The sequence below is a fragment of the Aythya marila genome, assembly GCF_965140915.1.
Source record: "Aythya marila genome assembly, chromosome: 18".
NCBI classification, from domain to species: domain Eukaryota; kingdom Metazoa; phylum Chordata; class Aves; order Anseriformes; family Anatidae; genus Aythya; species Aythya marila.
In genome coordinates, this window is record NC_139059.1 from 8,244,055 (window position 1) to 8,267,794 (window position 23,740).

Genomic DNA, 23,740 nt, shown 5'->3' on the forward strand with positions numbered 1-23,740 from the left:
ACGTGTCCCCAAGGGCCACTCGTCCCTCCGAGGTGCCTGAGACCACCCTGGACCCACCTGGGACAAGCAGCTCCACAGGGCTGCCGCCACCCAGAGTGACATTTCCCTCCAAAGCGATCGCTGCCAGCCCACAGAAACACTTCTAAGCTCATCTTTTGGCTGCTGATGTACAGAAATTACCATAACCTGGAATCGCTCGTTCTTTTAATGAGAAATTGGCCAAAAACGTCATCAGATCGGAGCCAGCGCCTTCCAGTCTAGCAGCCACGTCCCTTCCTGGGCAGGATTGCTGCTGTCCTGCTCATGCCCCCAGCCATCAGCCAGCCCTGCGACGACAACATCCCCAGCAGCTGCCGTCACGCAGACGAACGATGTTTTTCAGTGGTTAAAATTACATTACTGAAAAGGCAAGAGTGCGCACTCGCAGGCTTCCTGTGCAACTCTAATTCGTGCGTGCACTCAGTTCAGCGCAGCCCAGCCTTTAATTGCAGGCTCTCTTACTCTATTTTCCATTAGAGGTGCAGAAGAGACTCGGAAGGAAAGCGAGGGAGAGGAGTGGAAATGATCGTGGAAACACCGAGGTGCAGAAACCCTCGCCAGCCGCCGAGCACAAGCAGAACGCTACAGCCTTGGTGACCTCGGTGACAAGGTGCAGGGCAGCAGGGACAATTGCGTGTCACATCCCTGCACCGTGTCACCACTCCGCCTGAGCAAAGCCTGCTCTGCATTTTCCCAGCCTCGCAGACCTTGCCACAAGCACTGCCCTTTGTTTTTTTTCCCACCTCTGCCCCTCCATATTCAAGTTCCTTTACCTACTATATTTTTGCAGGCTGTGGAGTGACAGCAAATTAGCATGAATAAATGTTCAAAGCCTCCCTAGCAAAGGGTAAATCTCTTTGGTAAATCAGCATGTTGTGATTTGAAGGCACCTTTCACGCCATCGGCACGTGGCACGGAGGCAGCCCGCATACCATGGGAGCACCAACGCCATGCCATGAGTGTTTCAGGGCCAGCCAGTTTGCTGCTATTTCATTTTTAGCCTCTCTCAGCTCCAACACTGGACATCTCAGCCCCGTGTCCCAAAGCACAGTCATTTCAGTGGCTGTTTCAGCTTGGCATTTCCGAAAGGGAGGATGGAGAGGGCGGGAGAGGAAGCTGTGGGGCTGGTGGCTCGGTGCCAGGCAGGACACCCAGGCTTTGTTCCCTCCACAGCCCTATTAGTTTTATTTTTATCGCTTTACATCCTGGGCAGACCATACAACCACCACCCACCTGGGGCTGCTGCCTGCACGGGAGGTGCGACATCTCCTTACCCTCTGCAGGACACAGCAGCACTGGATGGATGATGAGAGGAGTGAGGCTGGGATTTCCCAGATCCTCCCCATGGTGTCAGGCATCACCTGAGCAGCGATTTGGAGCCTCAGCTGCAGGCAACCCATCCCCTGCGGAGCTCCTGCAGCAGCAGCAAGCACGATGGAGACGTGTTTGCAGGGAGAACGTGAGCGCAGAGCAGCAGAGCTCGCTCTGGGGGTTGATGGCAGAGGGAGCACAGCCCCTTTGCACCACGTCCTGCTCTAACCCACCTCCAGCTCTGCCACAGCACAGCGGTGAAGAGATGCACAAGGTAATCCCAAAGTTCACGGGAATTTCAGAAATCCCCCCCCCAAAACCTTTCCAAACACCACCGATGCAGGTCTCTCCATACCCAGTGCCCTGGGGAGCTCTGCCAGCAGCTCAGCCCAGGAGTTTTGACACCGCAGAACACACTGGGGGGCTTTTTGCTTCTGCAATTCCCCCGTGCCCGTGAACTGGAGGCCAGCAGCAGTGCCCGGGGCGCAGCCGACTGACCTGTCCAGAGGGAAGCGCGCTTCGTCCCCTTTGTGGAAGTCAGTGCTGTTCTCCAGCCTGGCCAGGATGTCCATCCTCTTCATCAGCAGCTCCAGCATGTCGCTCATCCGCCGCAGCACCCCTCGGGACTCCAGCGCGCCCATCACTGCAGGGCACAAAGAGCAAGGGGACACGGTCACAGCCGGGCGATGAGACAGCGAGACCCCCCCACGACGCTTCAACCCCGAGCTGCCCCTGTGCCCGCCAGCCCCACGGGTGGGTTTGGGGTGATCTGAGCTGTCTCCGTGCCCTGCACATCCCCTCCATGGTTTTTCAGCCCCATACCCATCATCGTGCCCAAGGTGCAGAGCTCAGACTAATCCCTGCCTGTGCCCAAATTTATCCGGGCTGCTGCAGATCCCATCAGCCAGCAGCTGCACCAGCCCCAGCCCTCTCTGGGCACAAACTCCCGGCACACCCACCCGATCCTGCCTGTCCCAAGTGCTTACAGAAACCAAACTTCATTCTCGAGCACTGAACAAGCCTCCTTTTGTTACACGCTTCTATTTTTCACTCCGCAGGACCCACCTAGCCCGGCATCCTGCCTTTGGCAGCAGCCTAAGGTGAATTGTTTAGGGAAAAGCACGAGAAACAGAGCAAATCCCCACTCCTCCCTCAGCACATCCTCCCAGCAACACCACGTTTTCCTCCTGCAGAGAAAAAAAAAAAAAATCCTTTCTACCCAAACCAACTACAGGATGGGTGCCCCAGGCTCTGGAAATAGCTCGTTGTTTGTGCATTGCATCTCAGCAAATTCCTCCAGCAGGGAAAAACCCCTGATTCCCAGCCCCATTTTGCACTCTGCTTGCTTCGGGCTGGCACAGCACCAACCAGTGTTGTGCTGAAATTGCTGGCGGCCAAGCTCCCCGAGCCCCCAGACCGGCAACACGCGGGGTCCTGGTTTGATCTTCTGCCTGGTGACAGGCAGCCCCGAGCCCCGAGCCAAGGAATGGAAAATAAAGCTCCCGTTTCATCTCAGCGTGCTTCATTTCATGTCCGTAATAACTTAATCAGCGCATAATCCCCCAACTTCTCCCGTTTAGCTTATCTCCACTCACATGTGCTTGTCAAGAGGCAGCACACATTTCGTTTACGGAACAGCAGGAGATGCACAGACGGATGCTCCGGGGGGCTATCGGGATCTGGGCACCTCTCCTGCTGCTGCAGACGGCCACAAACCTGGCTGTAGGAAGGTCAGAGTGCAGCCCCTTGCCCACATCAAGCAGCACAGGGACCTGCACATTGGTGGCATCCAAAGGACCATGGTGTTTATGGCCGTGCTGGGATCTGGCTGCCCCAGGAAATCTCCCAAGGTTTGACTCCTGATGCTATGGTGCTGGAGCCATGCAGGCAGCAGGATGGGATTCCCAGCTCCGACACAGGAGGGCTGCATTGGACACCGCAGCTCATCCAGGGGCTTTGGCACCCACGTCCCCCCCTGCACCGGGCTCCTAAGCACCCCAAGGAGCCAGGCAGCACTGGGTGCTCGCCCCAGCAGCTCCGTGGGTGCTGTGAGAGCATCACATTGCTGCCACGTGCACCTGAGTGTGGTTACATCCGAGCCCTAAACCCTACGGGAAGCTGATGGCAGGCCAGCAGGAATCTTGCTGCTTGGCTGGGATTATCAACAACACATTATTTTTTTCCTGGCACTATCCGATAAAATGGAAGAAAAACAAAGAGCGAAAGAAATTCCTAAAAATAAAAAAAAAAGTCCCATCCATTCCTGAGACTTACAAACACTCCCTGCGCTCCCATGGCAAGGAGCCAGAGATTTCTGCAGGTGCTCGGGGTCCTGAGCAGCCCCAGACCACCCTGGCCAGGTCCAGCAATGCAGCAGCCACCTTTGCCTACCCTATCACCCAAGCCAGAGCCCAATCCTCTGGGTGGGACAGGAGTCGCAGCCTTTCTCACTAAAACGCAGAACTGCTGAAAAATGTGCAATTAGAAGGTGCTGTGGGGGACAAAAGCGGAAATTTGGAACCTGGAGCCCAATTTGCAGGGGCCAGGGACATCCCCAGACACAACTGGGCAAATATGGCAAAGACACAGCCAATAAAAATGCTTCGAAATGGGCTTAAGTCAAAAAATCCACCCCAAAAACGTGTCCTGGGTGGATCAGGAGCCCACTGCTGTGCTGGGAATTGGTGAGGGAGATCCTGGCAGGGGAGCAGGGATGACTTAGAGCTGCTGCTGCCTGCACCGCTCAGAGCCGGGCTGCCGCCCCGCTTCGCAGCCAGGCTGCCCTCGTTTAATTAAGAACGCTCATTTAGCCGTGCTGCTCGTTTGAAATTTAAATGGCCTCTCGAAAAGCCCAGGGAGCAGCCAGCTCAGCCCCTTATTAGCACCCAGCCCCACGCAGGGAGCTGGTCCCCGTGGAGGAGAGCCAGGAAAAGCCCTCCCGGGGGGCTGCCACCTCCCCACTGAGCCCCCCAGGGTCACCCATGGGCATCCCCCATACCCCAACCCCCCCCCCCGGGACCCTGCTGCAGCCCCTTTGTGCCAGGGGGGTCTCTGCTTTAAGCAGGGCTGTCCTGGCACACGTGTCCCCCCCTCCGTGCCCTCCCCTGGCTCCTGGAGCGAAGTCCCAGCTCTGCCCATCGCCGCCTCTCCTCTGCCGGCGTTGGCTTTTCCCCTTGTTGTTGTTGTTCCAGGAGCTTAAGGAGGATAACGAGGACAATTTGACATTTTTGGCAACCATTATTACATCTCTTGGAAAGCCTGCCTCATTAAGAGCCCCAAAGAAAGGAGGAAAAGTGCTGAAGCCACTCTTTTAAAACACGCAGGAGCTGGGGTTCATTTGTCACCCCGACGCGGGCACTCGCAGCAGCCAGGCAGGGGCTGCGCTGCCCCCGAGCCCCCATCTGCATTTTGCCTGCTCCCCCTCGAATAAAATTCCTTAAAATAATTCACCATCAAGCTCAGAAGATGTCACATCCCCAGACACCTGCCTAGGGTGAGGGCTCCTGCCTGGCTGCGAGGATTTGAGCCTCTAAACCCGTGATGAAGATCCTCGAGAGCATGGCAGGAGGCAGGAAAAACCCAAACCTGAACCAAAACAGCACAAAAACCCAGCAAAACGGCCTCGCAAGCAACTTTCCTCTAAAAAACAAAAAGCGAGAGAGCTGCTAATTACAAAAGAGAAATATTCTAATTACCCTCGATAATCAGCAATGATGGGAGAGAAAACACAAGTAAAACTGCTCAACGGATTAATTGGAGTTTGCCAAAGTGTGACAGGTTCCTGACAGTCTGCTGAGTGGCAGACACTCTTTAAAGGCAATCACCGAACCTGACAGAGGTTTTCATAGTAGCACTATGAAATAATGATTGCAATCAATCATATCTTACTGGATTTCGTGAGACATGCTGGTAAACACAGCAGAGGGAGGAGAATTATTTATGGTGTTTCAGAAGAGCACACAGCTCCGTAATTGGATGAAATCAGGGGAAAAAAGAGAAAGCATCCCCTCCGGGTGATATCTATTGGAAGAAGAAATAGTTTCTCTGCAGAACCGCTGGAGGAGATGGCCAATATGCTCAGATTTGGATGGGTCAGATCCCCGGGGAAGGCACTAATGATGCTGGTGTCTTTAAAGCACCTTCTCGGAGCATCTCTGGGCGAGCATCCCACCCACGCGCCCACCTGGCACCAAAAGCTGCAGCAGCAGGAGCCAGGAAGCACACGGGTGGATCCTGCTCCATGTGCAGGCGGCCCCAGTGGGGACAGCAAAATTTGGTTCTGGGTGTCCTGGCAGGGGCTGCAGGAGAGCCCAATGTGGGGCTGGGGACTGTGGGGAGGGAGTGGGGCAAAGTCCAGGCTGCGCTGGGGGGGAGCAGCACATGGGAAGGAGGTTTTCTTGCTGGAGCATCATATTTGGGGACCCTGAGCATCTTCACCATGCCACCCCAGGCTGCTACACCATTGCTCGTACTCACCCAGAGCTTCTCCAGGTTTTCAGAAGGTTTTTCCTAGGAGAAACACACGCACTGAGCAGCACGGTCCCCTTAGCTTCTTGGGCTGATTTCAGCCTCCTGGCCCTGCTCAGTGCCCAGACCCAGATGGCAGCTCCCATCCCTGGGTCACCTCAGGCTCATTCTGCCCAGGACAGGTCTCACACTGCTCAGCACCAGCCCATCAGCCCCAGCTTCATGTCGAGGAGCCAGGGAAAAGAGAGGAACACGTTGGGGAAACAGTGCTTGGGGTGGCACCCAGCCTTCTGCATCCCTTGTGGTTTCCTCCTCATGGGTGCATGACCCCAGCACCACTCAGGGATGCAGCAGTAGCACCTCACCTCACCCTGGTCCTTCTCACACTGCCCTGCATGGGGCTTTTCTACCCAAAACCAGCCCAGTTTCAAGAGCATCAAAAGCCTCCCTAACCCAACAGCCCCAAGATCCCATCCCAGCCGTGCTGGGGAAACCGAGGCACAGCCTCAACCCACCTCTCCACGGCCCTGAACACCCTCCTGACATTTAAGATGCGATTCTGCAATCTCTCTCTGCTGTTCATAACATGGCTGATTTGCTGGGGATTTTTTTTCCTCCTTCTCAGACATAAGTCACATCCCTGCCTGGCTGTCTTGCAACAGCTGAACGCTCCACTACGAGAAGGGAATTTGCTCAGAGATGGTAAGATATTACTTACATCCACCGAAAATACCAGCTGAATTAATTTCAATCTAAAGCATCATTTGCTTTGCTTTGTTTTTCTCCTTTAAAGGACAACTCTAGGCTACTTAAACTCCTCCAAAGGACAGCAGGCTCCTGAAGGAGCAGATGTTCCCGGGGTTACTCAGCACAGCCACAGCCCCGTACCCTCTGCCAGGACCACGGCAGCTGGGAGATGTACCTGGGGCAGCCTGCACTGTCCTGGGCCAGCAGCCAGCCCCGTGGCTGATCCTAAAACAACAAACCACAGAGGCTTGGAGCTGGAGAGCAGGTTGGAGCTGGAGTCCACCTTCCCTGCTTCCCAGGTAGCCGGGCAGCAGCCCCCCGCTGTTCTCCTGCACTCCTCCATTTACCTTCACTATCACTTTTGATTCAAGCAGCTTAAAAAGGCCAAGAGCCAACCAGCCCAGGGCTGGCCCCAGTATAATCCATTCAAATCATAGCTCAGCACCACGTCAGTCCCAGGGCAGACCCGAACTAGTGGCGCCCGGGTCCCTTTGGGGTCCCCAGCCTCGCCTCCTCCCCGGAGGCAGCCTCCACTCACCGACCCATGTCCATGCCTGGCAGGGAGCAGAGGGGGCTCCGGGAGCTTCCCCCCACCCCATCACCTCCCCTTTTCCCCCACCATCCTCACAGAAACACGCCCAGCACCAGGCTGCAGCTCCGTACCTCCCCGCTAACACGTGCCCGCTCTGCATTTCCATAGAAATAAGAAAAGGCAGGAGGCTGAGCAGTACAAACAGACGCTTGCATTTATAGACAGGAGCATTTCGATACCGCGACAGAGAGCACAGGGCTGCTCCCTCCCCATTTTTATTACTTCTTTACCCTCCCACCCACCAAGGGACGGAGATCTGCCCAGGGGGCCATGGGGACAGTCCCAGAAGCCCTGCCACAAGCTGTCACACCGCAGGGAAAACAAGCCCGGTCGTCTCCTCCTGTCCCCAGTCCCATGGGAGAGAGGACAAGAACACACCCAAACCCAGCATAAGCTGCAGGTCAGCATTTTATTTATTTACTTTAAAAAAAAAAAAAAAAAAAAACTCTTCCCCATCCCCCTCTCCACTTTTTTTAATGGGTGCTCGCAGGGTATTTTTGGTTGCTCCTCTATCGCCAGCCAGCACTATTTTAAATTGCATCTTAAGCTATTCCACAGCGCTGCAAACACCTCACGCCGCAGGCGAGGCTGCTCCAAACAACAAGATTAACATCGATTTTAAATTGCTTCCTAAAACACAAGGACTGGATCAGCTGCGGTCACGGCGGTGCCCCAGCCCGAAGGACACAGGGCTCCGGGGCTGTGCTGGGCACATTCAGCACCGAGGGGCAAAGCTGGACCCCAGATTTGGAGCTGGGACCCCTGCTTAGGTGACAGCCCCAACATCTCTTCGTCCATCATCTTTACCAGAGAGGCATCCCCCTGAGGGCACCGGCACCTAACCAGCTGGTTCTCCTGCAGCCCCCATTGCTGGCCCAGGGAAAATGGCATTTTTGGGGAGCCGATGTGCCACGGATGGCAGGAAATTGGCTCAAAGGTTTCCAGGCTGGCATTCACATGCCCCATCCGCTCCCTCTGCCTCACCGCACGCCCAACTTTATTTACGACCTCGCATTTGAGAGCTTCTCTAATTTAACATTCCCAAAATGACCACCGGTTTTGTTCCAGCCAAAACTACCGGCCAAACAGCTCTGGGCAGCCTGCCACCGCGTTTCAGGGGGGCAAAGAACTCATCCCTCCCTCCAAACCACCCCGCTCAGTGGCCACATCCAGCTGGGCATCAGCAGAGCCATGGGAAGGGGCTCAGCTAACATCTGCCCGGGCTGGATGAAGCCCTGGGCCCTCCGTTTTGGCCACAGCAACAAATAAATCAGTGGGGAAAATTCCAGCTTTTAGCAGCTGCTCTGGTTCCTGCTGTGCTAGCTTTCTTTTCTGAAGTACCTGCTGCCTCCCGGGCTCAGGATGAATTTTGATTTAGGAGCGAAAGGGGTAATAAAAGCACAGAGAGCCATTAACATTCCTCCTGGCCGTGGTGGGGTGTTTGCTCATCGCAGGTTGATGGAAATGCCATTTGACTTCCTTAGGAGCTATAGAAAATCAATTAATTGATTTAATCCTTCCCCGGGGAGCCGCTGCTCACGGAGATAATGGAGCGCCGGGGGCCAGCGGGGCGCTGCTGGTCCCACACGGGGGGGACGAGGGGGCCTTGGGTTTTGCTTGGACAAAAGGCTCACCCCAAAGGGACAAAGACCAAGGGGACAGCGCTTCCTGAGCCCCTCAGCCCCCCCGTGCACCACAGCAGCCCCAGGGGACACGGCACATGGCGGGACCATCGCTCACCTCCGCTCCCACCCCATCACAACTAGCTGCTCCATCAATTCACGGCTTGTGAACCAGCACTGCTGTCTTTCACTAAGTTTGGTGGCATTTAAATTTATTTTTTTTCAAGCCTGCAGGCATCCAGTGCTGGGCAGTGATTGTGCCAAGCGGGCACTCGGGGAGGAGACGTGTGCCCAGGGTGGGTTAAGCCTTACCCACCACTTCAGCCCCGGCTTCGTTCCACACCTCTTTGCCCTGGAAAGTGCCCATCTGCGTCTTACTCCCATGTGCATCCCAGTGGACTCTGTGCTGAGCCCTCCTCAAGCACACAGAAACCAGGCTGGGTGCCCCATCCCTCCCCAAAAACTGCCACTGGGAGAAACCATCCCCAAGCTAACACAGCTGAGCCATTCAGAGATAAATGGGGACCCCAGATGGATGTCTTTATTTTCCCCCTATTCCAGCAGGTCTCCTTTCCCTGCCCGGAATAGCAATTTAATAAGAGCTGTAAAGTTTTATGCTTCCACTTTAAGCTCTCTTTTCAGAAGGGGGATGGAGGCTCGAGCACAGCTCGTGTACCCCAAGCACGGGGGTGTGTTGGGAGCAAAGCGCCCAACAGGCAGCACGGCCTCGCACAGGGACCAGCACTCCCAGCCCCTCTGCTACATCCCTGCCTGGCATCCTAGGGGACTCCAGAAGACTCAGGCACAAGGAGAGGATGGGTATTTTAACCAAATTCCACTTTTGCCACCTGATCCCGGTGCCAGCAGCACCCGCACCCCCAGACAGAGCTGCTGCCACCCACAGCCACTCCCTGCAGCCACTTCTTATCACCGAGCATGGCTTTAACCAATAATTAACAAAGCCTCCCTGTACCCAACAGCCAGAGCAGCAGAAGTCATCACTGCAGCTGCGTGCAGCGCTATCTACTTAAAAGAGCCCCTGGAGCACCCAAGCATCTGCCAGGAGCGGCAGGGAACGGGGCTGTGGGGGGGGGAGGCAGAAAGCCCTCACTCCACATTTGGGATCTGCCTCGTTTCAGCATCTCCATTCCCTACAGAGGGCCAGAGGGCAGCAGGGAGGAGATGGTCCTGAGCCGCGGCAGCCACCACGGTGCAGCTTCTCCAGGCAGGGAGAGGAAGCAGGAAGCTCTCCACGTTTCCCGAGCCAAGGAGGTGCTCCAGCACCAGCCGGTTTGCCTTGGCACCGGCCAGGCAGCCTGGTCCAGGATCAGCTTCGGATGGGGGCAGCAGAGCCAGCCACGAGGCACTGCAGGGGCTGGAGGACACCACCCGCAGCTGCAGGCAGGCTCTGGGTACCAAAGAGCTGCCTGGCACACTTCTCCAGGCAGGTTTCACCTGGCTGGCATCCCTCCAGCTGCCTGCAAGCTCCAGCAGACTCAAACCCAGCTCTCGATGCAGCAGCAGCAGAAATAACCTGCGGGGATATGCAGGACCCGCACCCTCCTAGCAGCCTTGGTGCCACCAGCACCCGCCCCAGGGACCTGGGGAAGCCACCAGCTACCCCGCTGGGGTAGATATCAGGCAGGGGAGCCTCCCGCTGCCTTTTTCCAGAGTTTTGCATAAGCCAAATCTGAATTCAGGTCACGGTGCTGCGACAGCGCTCCCGTCCCCCCGCCTGCACACGCGCCCCACTGCTGCCCGGGCGAAATGCTCACGCTCCAGCAGCGGATCCTGACAAGGTGCTTACAAGCCACTGCAGATGGTTATCCGGCCCCGCTCAGCAAACAACGACAAAACATAGCCAAGGCAGCCCTGGGGAGAGCTGTAACTCACCCGGGAAGAAACTGGGAATAATTATTGCCGAGTCTGCCCAGCCGAACCCACCCAGCTCTGTCCCAGCTCTGCTCATGTCCCCCCATCACTGCCACTTGGGGGCACGAGACTTTGCAAGCAGTTCTCTCCTGGCATCATCAGCATGCACTAAAGGCATTAAGACAAATTGATAACCCTGCACGACCTTTTGAAAGCAAAGGGAACGTGAGCATCGCTGGAAAGGTACGTGCGTGCCCTTCATCTCCAGCCCAGCAGGCAGCAGCCCAAGCACTTGCTCCCAGGGGGTTTCTCCAGCAAGACCCAGACGGGTCAGATGAGAGGTGCTGGCAAAGCTACTTGGAGGGGTTTTGCTCATCCCAAGCCACGTTCCCATCAAAAGAGTTTCATTCCCTGCCTGAAGGCGGGGGAAAAAGCAGCAAAAACCCTTCCGAAGACAGAAGGAGGGGGGATTTATAAGGACAGACACCTGTGCACTGTTTTAACCCCCCAGGCTGAGCAGCACCTCGCTGCAGCCAGGACCCCACAAGCAGAGCCGAGCCACCCCCACACAATCAGCTCCACAGAGAGGTCAGGACTACGTGCACACCTCCTCCTCCTCGAGCCGCAGGAGGACGACAGTTTCTCGAGCTCTCTCTGATCATTAGCGATGCTGAGCTTGACCTTTCCGCATCTCCTGTGAGAACAAACGATCCCGGCCAGGCTAAGCCAGCCGGGGAGCTGCCGGAGCAGGAGGGGAGCCAGCAGAGGCAGGAGTGAGAGCAAAAGACCCTTCTTAGGGGATCACGTCGGTTTTCTCACGTTTCTGCTCAGCCTCTTCGCTCAGCTCCTCGGGGAGCCATTCAGGGGGTTGAACGAACACGAGATCCCGTCGTTTCATGGTGCTGTGACTCCGGAACGGCAGAGATGCCCTACAAAACCCTCAGCAACCTTCACCATTATCTTCCGCGGCACAATTCCCCCTCCGTGAGCATTCCTCCTCCTGAGGGAGGAATCCCAGCCCCAAGGTACTGAGCTGTGCTGCACAGCCCTAAACAACCTCTCCACTTCTGTGTTCACTGAGGGAAGAAATTGCTTTAAGCAGGTGAGACTCCGGGATCTGGAGCAAGCCACGACCGCAGGAGAGGCGCAGAGCTTTGGTAGCTGTAAAACAGGACAAGGGCTGGTTTTGGGAGGGCACGGGGGGGGATTTCTGCCAGGTGATGCTCAGTACTGTTTCCAGCACAAAGTGCCTTGGCTGCTGGCCCTCTCCCGAGAGGGCTGAAGTCCCGAGCAATGAACCGGAGCCATCCTGGCAGCCCAGGAAAGCAGCACTGCAGATCAGGATGCCTAGGAAACCTGGTACTCATCCCACAAGGTGGTCAGTAACCTCAACCCCAAGGAGATCGGGCCCCAAAACACATCTCAGCAACCCAGGATGAGGTGCAGCAGCCTTGCAGAGGACGTGCTAAAAGCAGCTCAGCACCACCCTTCCCTTCCTTCATCCCATTTCCCATTAGGCTGAGAAAACACAATGTAGGAGCCATGGCCACCAGCAGGAAGCCATCTGGAGACGAGGCTGGGGGATTGTTTTGGGGGAAAAAAGGCAGGTGCTGAGCTTCTCAAGCCAAGCATCAGCCCGGACAGGAACCACCTGAGGCCAGGTTGGAGAGGCAGCTGCAGGAGCAGCATCAGCAAGCACAGCCCCAGTGCTCAGCCAGCAACCACATCCCAAAGGCGTTGACGAGAGCTGTTCGAAGCACTCGCACCCAAGCACCACCAGCATCGGCAGAACTCAGACCATGCTCTCAGAGCCAGCACCAGGCACGAGCCAGCAGCAAGGGCTGATTTGGGAATTCAGACCCATCCTACGCATCCCCGGGGCTGCTGCAGCACCTTCCACTCCAGCATATGGGAGAAAAACAACAATCAGAAGTCCTGCCACTCCTAAACTAGCTACAGCAGTTGCAGGCGATATTCCAGCCACTTGTAATCATGGTTTAACACTTAATAACCTATTTTCCTCTGCTAAGCCCCGCAGCAGCAGGCTGTGCATCATCACCGAGACCAGCCCAGGGCCCCAGAGCTGCCGTCGCCCTGCCAGCGCTCGCTGCTCCGCTCTGCCCATTAAACATTTTGGTGAGGTTTTCGGATCAGACCCTTGCCCCAGGCCAGCTCTACTCCAGCAGTAAAACAAAGCGGAGAAGCTCAGGAGGAGAAAGAATAAGAAAAAAAACATTTCAAATTCTAAGCAGGAGGAGAGACGAGGGCACAGAAACCTGAATCTCTCGAGTCTCGAGCTGCTCCCAAAGCGTCTCCCACATTCAAAATTTATAGACTTGTCTGTTCTCTCTTTCTCATCTAGATCCTTGTTTGTAGAACAAATTCTCTCGGTGGCCATTTCAAAACAAAGGAACCTTTGTCTGTGTTTACTTGACGGCGGCGGATTAGGATAAAATAACTCGCATTTCTGAAGGTTTTTATTTATCGTTAAGAGGCAAAGCCTCTGCTGCATCGAATCGCCAGGCAGAGAACCCATCCGAGGCATGATTTCTGGCACACACCAGGAAACTTGGAGAAAGCCTCCTAGAAGCGGATTCACGTATAAAAATAAAATTAAAAAGGGGATTAGCTCCTAGATTGTGACATTATCCATTTCTCCTTTTCACGCTCTGGCCTTACATCTGTCTTCATTTGGCTTTGATTGTTGCTCACCCAGCTCCAAGCCAAGACAACCCTGGGTGAGTCTGTGCCATTCCCCTAAGCCCCCTGCTCTGCTCGGAGCACCCTTTGGGTGAGCACACGTCAGACCCAGGGGCAGATTTTGGGTTGCAGCACCCGAGAGGCAGAGCTGGGCTGGGCAGGACACGGGGGAGAGGCAGGAACAGCCCCAGCCTGGGTTATAAACCAGCAGCACGATGGGTGCTCCACAAGCCAGCAGGATTTCTCCAGCATGAAGTATTTTGAAGCCCCTGGGTGCCAGGTCCAATCCCTGGCTCTCCACAACCACCCACAGATTTTGGGACGTGGGATTATTCGCTCACACCTGGCAGGCCAGGATGCTCCAGTTCCACCCTGCGGACACAACCAGCACCAACACAGGGACCAGAGCAGGATGGGATCCTGGCTAGCCAAGCAGCCTGGTAAAAGCTCCTGCTCTGTTGGTGAGGCAGCCCACAGATGAGTAGATGGGAAGGATGCTGCCAGCTTGCAACACAAAATTAATCTGTTAACGAAGGATGCTCAGAAGGGGCCGCTGAACCCAGCACCCCGAGGAGCCCAAGCACCCCTTCCCAGACAGGCAGCACTGCAGAGGACCTTGGTTCATTGTAGATGGGGAGCCTGTCCCAGGACACCCAAACCAAGAGGCTCAGCAGACCTGAGCACGCACCCAGGAATTCCTTCAGAGCCACCGGGCTTGGACCCGTGCACGTTTGTGAGTGCTGGCCCGCTTCCCATTGCTGCTTGCATCAAAGCTCATCAGCCCAGCAAAATTAACCTGCTCCTCTGAGCTCGTCTCCAGCCCGGCATCGTGCTCTTAACAGCAACGATAACAGCCAGCAATATTTCTTGGGATCCGTAACACGTGTTAATTAAATGCCCGTGTATTATTCAAACAGACCTGTTGAGACCTCCCGGCGCTAATAAAAGCGCATCTGTCTCTGTCCCACCGACCCTTGCCCCATCACGCAGGGGTCCAGCACAGCTCAGCACCCCTCCATGGGGTCGGGCTCGTGTCCCTGCCCCAAGCAGAGCAGTCCCAGAGCTCTGACTGAGGTTCCTGCAGCCTCACATCACCCAGAGGGGCTTTGGATGCCTCCAAGGATAGGGTTTTCCCACACGCAGGTACCCAGCACCAAACAGCACCCCTGCTTCAGGTACAGGAGAGGAGCCCTCCTCTTCCAGGCGGCGTGTTGGACGAGAAATGGACCAAACCTTCCCCAAGAAGAGGCACGGCAGCAGCCACACCTGCAGCAAATCATCTGGAAGCAGTAACTTTGTCAGCAAATCCACCCAATGACTTAAAATGGACTTGGTCACAATTCCTGAGCTTGCTAACAAAGCAGCACTTGCCTTGCCTGGAGTTACAGACCAACCAAAGACATGAAAGATTAGAAGACTTAAGTCATGGATGTTTTTCTCTTTTTATAAAGGAAACACACCCAGACCGTGCAGCCCCCGAGCAGAGCCGGGGCCTTCTCTCCCTGCTGGTGAGGAGCACCCCAGAGCTCAGAGGCAGCACGGGGAGCCAGCTCACACATCTTGGCTTAATCGCCTACAGCAGGGAGCCCAGCTGAGTCAGAGGTGTGCTAAAAGGCTCCTTCTGCTCCCTGATCCATCTCACCTGGCAAAGGAGACACACAAAGGTGGGAGCCAGGGGACTCGGGTTTGGGTTAAATTGGTGACCGGAGTGAGGATGGGAAAAGGGACCCCACTACCGCATCCAGAAAGGGGAGGAAGAGGCTGAATAATAGTTTTGCCCCAGCTTTATAAAGTTTTTTGAGGATGGGACCAGGAACTTCTGCCCTTCCAGTGTTCAACCCTTCTCCTCAAGCTCCTGAGGGTGCTGGGGCTCTCCTGTCCCAGGAGAGCCCCAGGCAGGTGAATTTAAGCACACATCTTCTAAAAGGATAACCACAACAAAGCTTCTGCCCACCTTCCTCATATGCATCTTCTCATCCCCAGCAGCCCCAAATCCCTCCTAACCAGACTTTTGTAAGCACGACACAGACTGGTTGCACTCAGCATGTGGACAGGGATGCTAACAGGCTCTGTGACCCTGCTGCGGGACCGGAGGGAGCTCTGGGATGTACCAAGCACCATCCTCTCCTCTCAGCATCCCCAGCGCTCTCCAGCTGGACCACGGGCAGTCATCGAGCATCGGGGGGGCAGGATGCTTACCTTCGGTTCGGATGGTGAAGGGCGAGTCCCCCAGGCGCTTGGCTGAGAACTGCCCTCCCAGAGACGTCATCAAGAAGCACAGGGTGAAAAATCCAATGCCCAGCACGAATATCCTGCAGGAGGGAAAGCAGTGCTGTAAGGAGGCGTGCAGGGTGCCCGGCTTGCTCCTCAGAACAGCCCCACCACCCGTGGATCTACGGGGCAGCCCCCCGGCACCCACATGAGCTGCTTTTCTTGGGGACGTGTGGCAGAGGTGGCCAGGGCAGCCCCTGCTCACTCCTCCAGCCTGGGGAAGGAGCATCCCTGCTGCCCCTGCAGTGCAAAAGCAGAGCAGCACCTTGCCTCCCACCACAGCCAGAGCCACGCACACTTAATGAGAGCCCCAGGATGCTCCTGCCTGAAGCCTGGCAGCAAACCTGTGGGTTTAGCCCAAATCCACCCTCCAAAATCACTGCAACCTGCTCAGATGGACAGGCCCAGAGACAGAGCCAAGGGCCCGTGCCTGGGGTGGGAAAGCTCAGGCAGAGCGGGCTGCAGGAACCGCTCAGACAATAGCCATTCTCCTTCAGAGGGGGCCCAGAGAAAAGACAGACCTTGTGCCTTCCCTTCCTTCCACAGGAGCTAAAAAAAAACACACACGACCCTTTTGTTCCCCCCATAGCTAGACCACCGGTGTTTCCCTTTGTGTCTGCTTCGCACGCAAGGCACAGGCAGCCCTGTTCCAGGGGCCAGGGAGGGACCTGTGCTGAATCATTCCCCAAATCCCCTGGTCCCTCTGTGGGCAGGATGAGAGCTCTCCGGGATGCTCCTCTCTATGCCAGAGCTCTCTGGGGTGCTGCTCTCCAATTTAGGGGTGAAAAGCCTGAGGGCAGGGTTATCACACACCATAGGAGCATCACACAAAGCCTGCCCATCTCCCTGCAGGGCAAGCACACAAGGACAGCACGCTGTGCTTGGGGACAGCGAGGAGAGGAGCGCAGAGCCCACTCCACATCATCCTGCACCTTGGGAGGTTTCTCCCAGAAAGTATTTTTGGAAAAGCCTGTCTATGAGGGATCCTCAGCATAGATTTGTGAGCGTTACAGCCTCTCCTCTGAGAGATATAAAAGGGTTCTTCACTAACTCGTGCTGAAGGGTGCTTTCCAGAGGCCAGGAAGCCCTCTCAGGCTTTCAGACACAGACTTGGCCACCGCTCGTGGGATCACAGCGTGCCCAAACAGCCAAGCCCAGCAAGCGCCTGGCCGCCTTCCACCGCCAGTTCCAAGGAGAAGAGACAACAGCCAAACATCCTCATGGAGCACAGGGTTTGTCTTTAAATAGCTGCACCCCACAGGTGATGAACAGCCCCTTACAGGTGCTCGTTGGCATTTCTGCCTCGCTGAGCCCCAGGGAAGTGAGTCACGGACACTGGGCAGCAGCAGCGTGCTCAGCAGCTCACAGCATTACCTGCGGGGTGCAGGACTCACACGTGGAAATACAGCACAGCTACCTAACACCAAAATCACACTTTCCCAAAGAAAAGCTTGGAAAGGAACTCTGCAGCCCTCCATCTAATCGTTATTTTGTAGTTAAAAGGCAGGGATTAGGAGCCAGCCATAAAGCTAGCCTCCGGCACATCAGCATTGCTATTACCCGCTGCTGGTAAAACAAAGCGCCTTCCTTCAACACATCTTCGCTACAGGAGATGCTTTGGAGAGCTAAAGCACAGCACTAGGAGGCTGGGGAAGGACTGGGATTCCCAGGAAACCTACAGAGGAGCCCCCAGGGCTGCCCCCTAGAAGAAGCACCTTTGGGGACACCACCAGCTCCCACCTGCATCGCGCTGGCTCCGACGCTCCTCTCACCCCAGAGTTACACACCCCAGACCGAGCCAGCTCACAAGCAAAGCATTTCCTCTGCTGGAAGCTCCCTGCTCCAAGGAGCCCCTGCCAAAAAGCAGCCACCTGCCCCCCCCACTCACATTTATCCTCCCCAACCCATCCCCAGCTGGGTCCCGCAGCAGATCAGGGTCACCCGGGCACCGGCTCTGCAGTTCCCCAGCCGTTTCTCACCCCCTGCTTATCAAGAGAAAAAGCAACGCCCTGCCTCGTTAGCATTCATTTGGTGGCCCTGGAGGAGAAGCTGCTGCCCGCGGGGTGTGTGGCATCTCTGGCCCTGCTCCATGGCCCAGGCTGGGGTACAGCCCTGCTGAATGCCACCAGGAACACTCACAGATCTCTTTGGATACCCACGGCCAGGCACAAGGACAGCTGACTTCACCAAGGGAGGGGATGTTCAAACGCCTGAGTAAAACAGCCTAAAATCCCATGCAGACGCTCCAGCAATGAAGCAGACCAAGGCCCTTTTATTTGTGAATGAGCCTGCCCCAGGGGATGGAAAGCAGTTTAGCCAAGCTATAAAAAGCATCACATCCAGACCTGCATCCCTAAAGGCTCATTTGTGGCTGATGCTTGTGAGCAGGCAGGGATGACCGGGGAGCTCGGCCCCCTCCCAAAGCAGACCTTGTGGAAGGGTTCCCAGGGAGCTTTCGGCTCAGCTCGGGCAGGGAGGTGACTGCAGAGGCCGCAGAGCATCCCCGATGCTGCGAAGCATTGGGGCTTTGCATGATCTGCTTGGGGAGGTGGCGATTTGGGGACCATGGGCACACCATGCTCCCTGTTCCCATCACCCTGCCCTGTGCCCAGCCACGCTGGGTCGGGGAGAGGCAACTCAGGGGTGGCAGAATTCACCCCTGGGGCAGAGAGGATCTGCAGGACCTCCGTGGCAGAGGACAACAGCCTCGCAGAGGAGGCACAAGCAGGAGGAGGAGGTCAAAGCTCAGCCTGTGACCGAGGGTCCCCCGGGGGCACAAGGTGCTGCAGAGCCCACCCGCTGCCTGCTGCCCCTTCCCAAGGGGCGCCCAGGGATGCATCACCCGAGGGAGGGCTGCTGAAGGAAGCAGAGCTGCTCCCGCTCTTTATTCTCACCCCTCCTATTGACAGTATCTTCATCGTTATGCAAGAGCTTGTTTACGCATTTTTAATCTTCATAATTATAACCTGGCAAGGAGCAGTGGTTCAACTCCGGGAAGAAAGGGAGGGAAGAGGGAAAGGCTGGGAGGTGATCTGTGCTCAGGCATCTCATTAGCAGACAAAATCTTTTTGATTTGGACTGGATTACAGAGAGTGGTGGAGACACAGGAAGCTTTCTTTTTTTCTTCTTTTTTAAATAAAAATGAGGATCAGAGCCTAACCCAAATTAAGGTGCTTAGGAGGAGAAGCAGACCCAGCCCGACGGCAGCAGGGAGCTTCCAGGGGCGGCTCGCAGCAGAGGACCCTGTCTCGTTCACCTCATGCTGACCTGCTCCTGGGGAATAAAGACATTTGGCCCAGCCTTAATCGAGCAGAAATTTTCCTTGTCCGGAAAATGAAGCACGAAGTAGGTAAATCTACCAGAACTCAGCTCTTCCAGCAACTGAGCTGGGAGCTCTGTGGGACCCAAACGACATCCCCCCCTGCTCGCTGGCTCTGCCTGTCACCTGTAATCCACCACCACGGTGCTCCGACAGGCCACGGCTCTGGTGCCAAGTCCCTCCATACGTCCACCTCGCGCTGCAATGTTCACAAATCAGGGCTGTGGCTCCGTGCCCAAACCAGGAGGAAGCCAAATTCCCTGGCTCGTCAGTGCAGATCAGAAGGGCTGCCCACACATCGCAGGTTTTAGCCCTGCAGGTAAGAGCTGGACGCACCCGGAGGGACCGAGCACCGCGAGGGGGGCCAGCAGCACCCAGCAGGATGGGGCTGTGCCACCGGGGCCAGCTGCACGCGGTGCTGCGGCACCTTGCTGGGACCAAACGGGGAATATCACCCAAGATCACAGGGAAGCCGAGGGCTGGTATCTCGTATCAGACAGGTTTTCAACACCCAAGGCTCTGGAGCCCAAAGGCTGAAGCACAATTTCCAACAGCAGCAGCCGGACTAACGCCAACTGCTGTGTCTCCTACAGAAATATTGCGGGGGAAATATTCCCCCACGAGGGGCCACGGAGCAAATTCTCCTTCTGACCAGCATTGTAGATGCACTAAAAGCCTGCCCTTGGTATCCAGCAGGCAAACTGTCCCAAACACCCCACGCTCCACAAAAACCCAGTGCCAGGCGAGCTGCACCGGGGCGCTCCCAGCCCCGTGGTAAACCCCAGCCTGAACCCAGCACTCACAAACTGCACTCCTTTCGCTGCTGAGGCTGAAGTCAGAGCCATCCGCGGGCACTTCCACAACCCGTTCACACACTGACTTGCTCTCTCTCTCCCTTTTCCACTTGCCGCAGGCGCTTTCACGGCTCAGGGCTTTGCGTTGCTTTGCTAAGCATGTCTGGAGCGTGATTAATGAAATGTTTTGGTGCAAAGGGTCAGGCTTCCTGCTCGCTGTTTGCTGATGGCACCGCTGCCAGGAGCCTACACCAGGCAGGGGATCACACCATGGGTTTCTGCTGAGCAGTGCAGCTTTGCCCAGACAGAAACAAGGATCTGATTTACGGGACCTGTCCCAAATACCCCCACAGCAGCACCTTCCCTGGCTCCTGCAGATGGTCCCCAGTTCACATCGGCTGGGGGTGCTGATTTTAGGGGAGCAGAGCTGATTTGCACCGGGTTACAGCTGGACCAGGGCACAGCCAACACTCGCCCAGGGTGGGAGCAAGGTGACAGCCCCACAGGGCCATGGCACAGAGGGGTCCGAATCAGCAGGGCACCAACGCAGAGGAGGTGCTGAGCTGGGCACTGGGACAGCTGGGAGAGGGTCTCAGGACTTTCTCCTCTTACAGAAGAAAACCTGACTGGTTCACAGAGAAACCCTGCTGGTCGCAGTGGTGTTCTTACTGGTCTGCACTGGTTTAAGAGCAGAAGCCAGCTCAGGGCATGCAGGCAGGACTGTGTGGGACACCAGAAGAAACCCAGCCTGGAGCATTCTCACCCTCACAGCCCCTCACCCACCCACATCCTCATTTCTAACAGGTCTTTGTGACCACCCTGAGACTCAATCCCTGATCCCAGGTCACTGCTGAGGACGAGCTTCCCGTGCCCCAGGAGTGATACTCAGAGCACTGCTGAGGATGAGCTTCCCCTGCCCCAGGAGTGATGCTCAGGGCACAGGGGGAGGGATGCCCAACCCAGTCCCTTCCACCTGGGGACTTCAAACCCACTTGAGGAAGCAAGATGCCACTGTCAAAGCTGTGCTGAGCACACCCTTGGGGTGCAAGCATCCTTCCCACCTCTCATGGCTGTTGCCCTCCCACTGCTGCACGCTCACAGCCCCAAAGCTTTGCCCCTTTTCATCCTACTGAGCCACCCATGCACCCCACGCCCTGAGCAAGCCCAAGCCGCAGGGACCCTCACACCTCTGCTCCGCCACCACTTTCCCTTGTGACCTTGGCCAAGTCCCTGAGCCCCAGGGCGCTGCCACAGGATCCGGCAGCAAGAATCCCACCAGGCAAGCAGCACAGAGCCAGGCGGAGCCGGACATCTCCAAAACACGAGCGCAAGCGAGCGGCACAAGCACAGCCCCAGCCTCCCGACTGTCTGTGAGCAGCAGCCTGGGCTCAGCAGAAAGGCAGTGGTCAGACCCCTCCGGTGGTCCCAGGCTCCCGCATGCAGGGGGGAGCACTGCCAGCCTCAGCTCACCCCACGCCACACTTCGCTTTCCCCTCGTGTGGGTTTTTTTTGCTCTCCTTAGAAAACATAAAACAAATCCAAGCAATTACCGGTGCCTCCCATGTGGTGCAGGTCTGGGAGTGACCAAAAAGCATCCCTGGCGAAATGAGGATGCTGGAGAGCAAGGAGAGGAGGGGGAAAGCCAATGCATGGAGGCAAGGATGAGGAGAGTTCAACCAAGGGGGAAAAAAAAAGCCAGGAGTGGGCACGGACGTGCTGGGTTTCAGGCACGGATACGATATCAGCCCCAGCCCTGCTGCCAGTTCAGGTGTGGGTTTCAAAATCCCCGTCAGCAGCAGCGGATCCAAGCCAGAGGAACCAATTCTCCCGTGAGTACCGACACCTCCGACGGAGGTATTAAAAAAAAGGCAGCCACAAACAGCCCTGAAATGAATCCCCCAAAAGGTACCAGCATGAGGAGTGAACGGGGAGCCGGTGGGCAGCGAGCGCTGCAGGACCAGCACGGCACCGACCTGCGGGCAAACTTGCCTGATATTTCCAGGTGGCACCAATGCCCCCGGTAAGCCCCATGCAGAAATAAAAATGAAATTAAAATAAGAAGAAGCAGCGAGCCGCAAACACCAGGCACAAATTAAATAAAAAAAATAATAAGAAGAAGAAGCAAGCCGCAAACCCCAGGCGCAAATAAAAATAAAATAATGATAATAATGGTAAAATAAAGAAAATAAAAATTAAAATAATAATTATAATACTAATAATAATGCTTTCCATCCCAGAGCCAAGACAACCAACTTTACCTAAAGGGCCTCAAGGTGACGAGACATCTTCTGACCATTATCTTGCCATCCGCGTTGACTGTGATCATCCTTCAAAGGCGGCGGGGCGGCGGGGAGGGGGCGACCCTCGCCCCCCCCCCACCCCAATCCCCCAAAGGGGAACCTCAGCAGCGAGCTGGGGAGACTTGGGGGGGGTCCTCAGCGGGGCCGCATGGTGCGGAGCGGGGTGCGGAGCGGGTGCGGAGCGGGGCGCGGAGCGGGGCCAGCGGTGCCCCCCCAGCCGCCCGGCGCGCCCCCGGCGGGGCCGCCCCGCTCCGCTCCGCGCAGCCCCGCGGGCAGCTCCGCACCGCTCCGCTCCGCCCCGCTCCGCGCAGCCTGCGCCGGGGATGCCCGGCCACCGTGTGCCATCTAGCGGCCCCGGCGCCGGAGTAATTGGGGAGATTTCGGGGGTTTTTTAGCCCTTTTTTAATTTTTTTTTTTTTGGAGTCACGGGGTTTTGGGGATGGATGGGAGAGGCTGGAAAAGCGGGGAGGGATGAAGTTGGGGTGTTGCGTTGGGGGGTGGTTTTGCGGTAAGATGGGGTTTTGTATTGTGATGGGGGTTTGGGGAGGTGGTTTGTGCAGCGAAAATGTGGTTTTGCAGTGGAAAATTCCACTAATCTTGCATATTCCAAAGTGATTGTTCAGGTATAACGGCGTGGGGTACGTTAAGCAGGTAAGGGGACAGCAGAAGGTCCCCAGTGGAAGATCCCACTGTCCCCAAACAAAGAGGATAGCTAAGAAAAAAAGGAGACGAGCAGCGCGAAATATGTAAAAATAAAAAATCACCAGCCCTCCAGTCCTTTTTCCCCAAAGAAAAAGGAGAAATTAACGGCTGGTCAAATAAAATTGTACGTATAGGGTATAGAAATAAGCATCCAGTAGGTTGTGAACCTGTAGTGCTGGGCCAATGAGGAAACGGGAGGAATTAAGTGTAATAACAGGGAATATAAGGTTAGGAGGTTAATAGGGAATAATAGGGAATCTAAGGTTATATTTAAGGGTATAATAAGGGAATATAAGGTTATAATACGCTTTTGCTCCTGCTTCAGGCTGCCTGGTATTGCAGTCACAAATAAAAATGCCACTCCAGCAGCTGCAGGTGGTTTCTCGCCGTGCTTTACTCCATGTGGCTGGTTCAGGAGGAGCACACTTATCCCTGGGGCAGGCTGAGCTCGGGGGGAGCGTGGCCGGCCCTGGTCCCTGCAGCCACCCCCTGGGGGGGCTGAGAGCCCAGGAGGCCAGCAGCACCCCAGGAGCTGGGTGCCCTGTGCTCAGTGCGGGGCTGTGAGCACGGTTCCCCCTTGCCTTGGGGGAACGGGGGAGTCCTTGGGTCTGCAATTGGGCTCTGGCTGTGGTTTTGCTTCCCCATCGACCTCTTTGCTCACTGCTACATCCCACAGTGCAGCTTCCCCGGGCACCCCTGGGTGCTGCCAAAAGGAGTGCCCAGGCACAGGGCCAGGCAGGGAGGCAGAGACGTGACCTTGGTGGCCGTAGGTGCTGAGGCAGGAGAAGCAGCTGCTGAGCTCAGCAGAGGTCCTCCCATCCTCCCCCAGCTCATGCACCAGGGAGGTGACAAAGGTGATGAGCACAAAGAGCATCCCCATGCTTGAAGCAGCCCGAGGCTCACAGACCCCGTGGGTGCCCCATGTCCAGCCCCCAGTGGGAATCCCTCTGCTTCCTTTTTCCTAAAAGCAGTGACCTAAGTCAGCGATGCTCCAGGTAGCGCGT

At 56.2% G+C, this 23,740-nt stretch overlaps 1 protein-coding gene across 2 annotated transcripts in view; it reads right to left on the reverse strand.

Annotated features, from left to right (window-relative positions):
• Positions 1–22,060, reverse strand: part of MGAT5B (alpha-1,6-mannosylglycoprotein 6-beta-N-acetylglucosaminyltransferase B) — a gene marked incomplete at its 5' end in the record, with an annotated part of 56,190 nt that extends 34,130 nt beyond the window's left edge. For both annotated transcript variants that reach the window (XM_082774590.1, XM_082774591.1), the window contains 3 exons: positions 1,849–1,993; positions 15,550–15,662; positions 21,993–22,060. In XM_082774590.1, coding sequence (XP_082630716.1) covers positions 1,849–1,993; positions 15,550–15,662; positions 21,993–22,060 — 326 coding nt within the window. The remainder of the gene's footprint in view (positions 1–1,848; positions 1,994–15,549; positions 15,663–21,992) is intronic.
• Between the last annotated feature and the right edge of the window lie 1,680 nt (positions 22,061–23,740).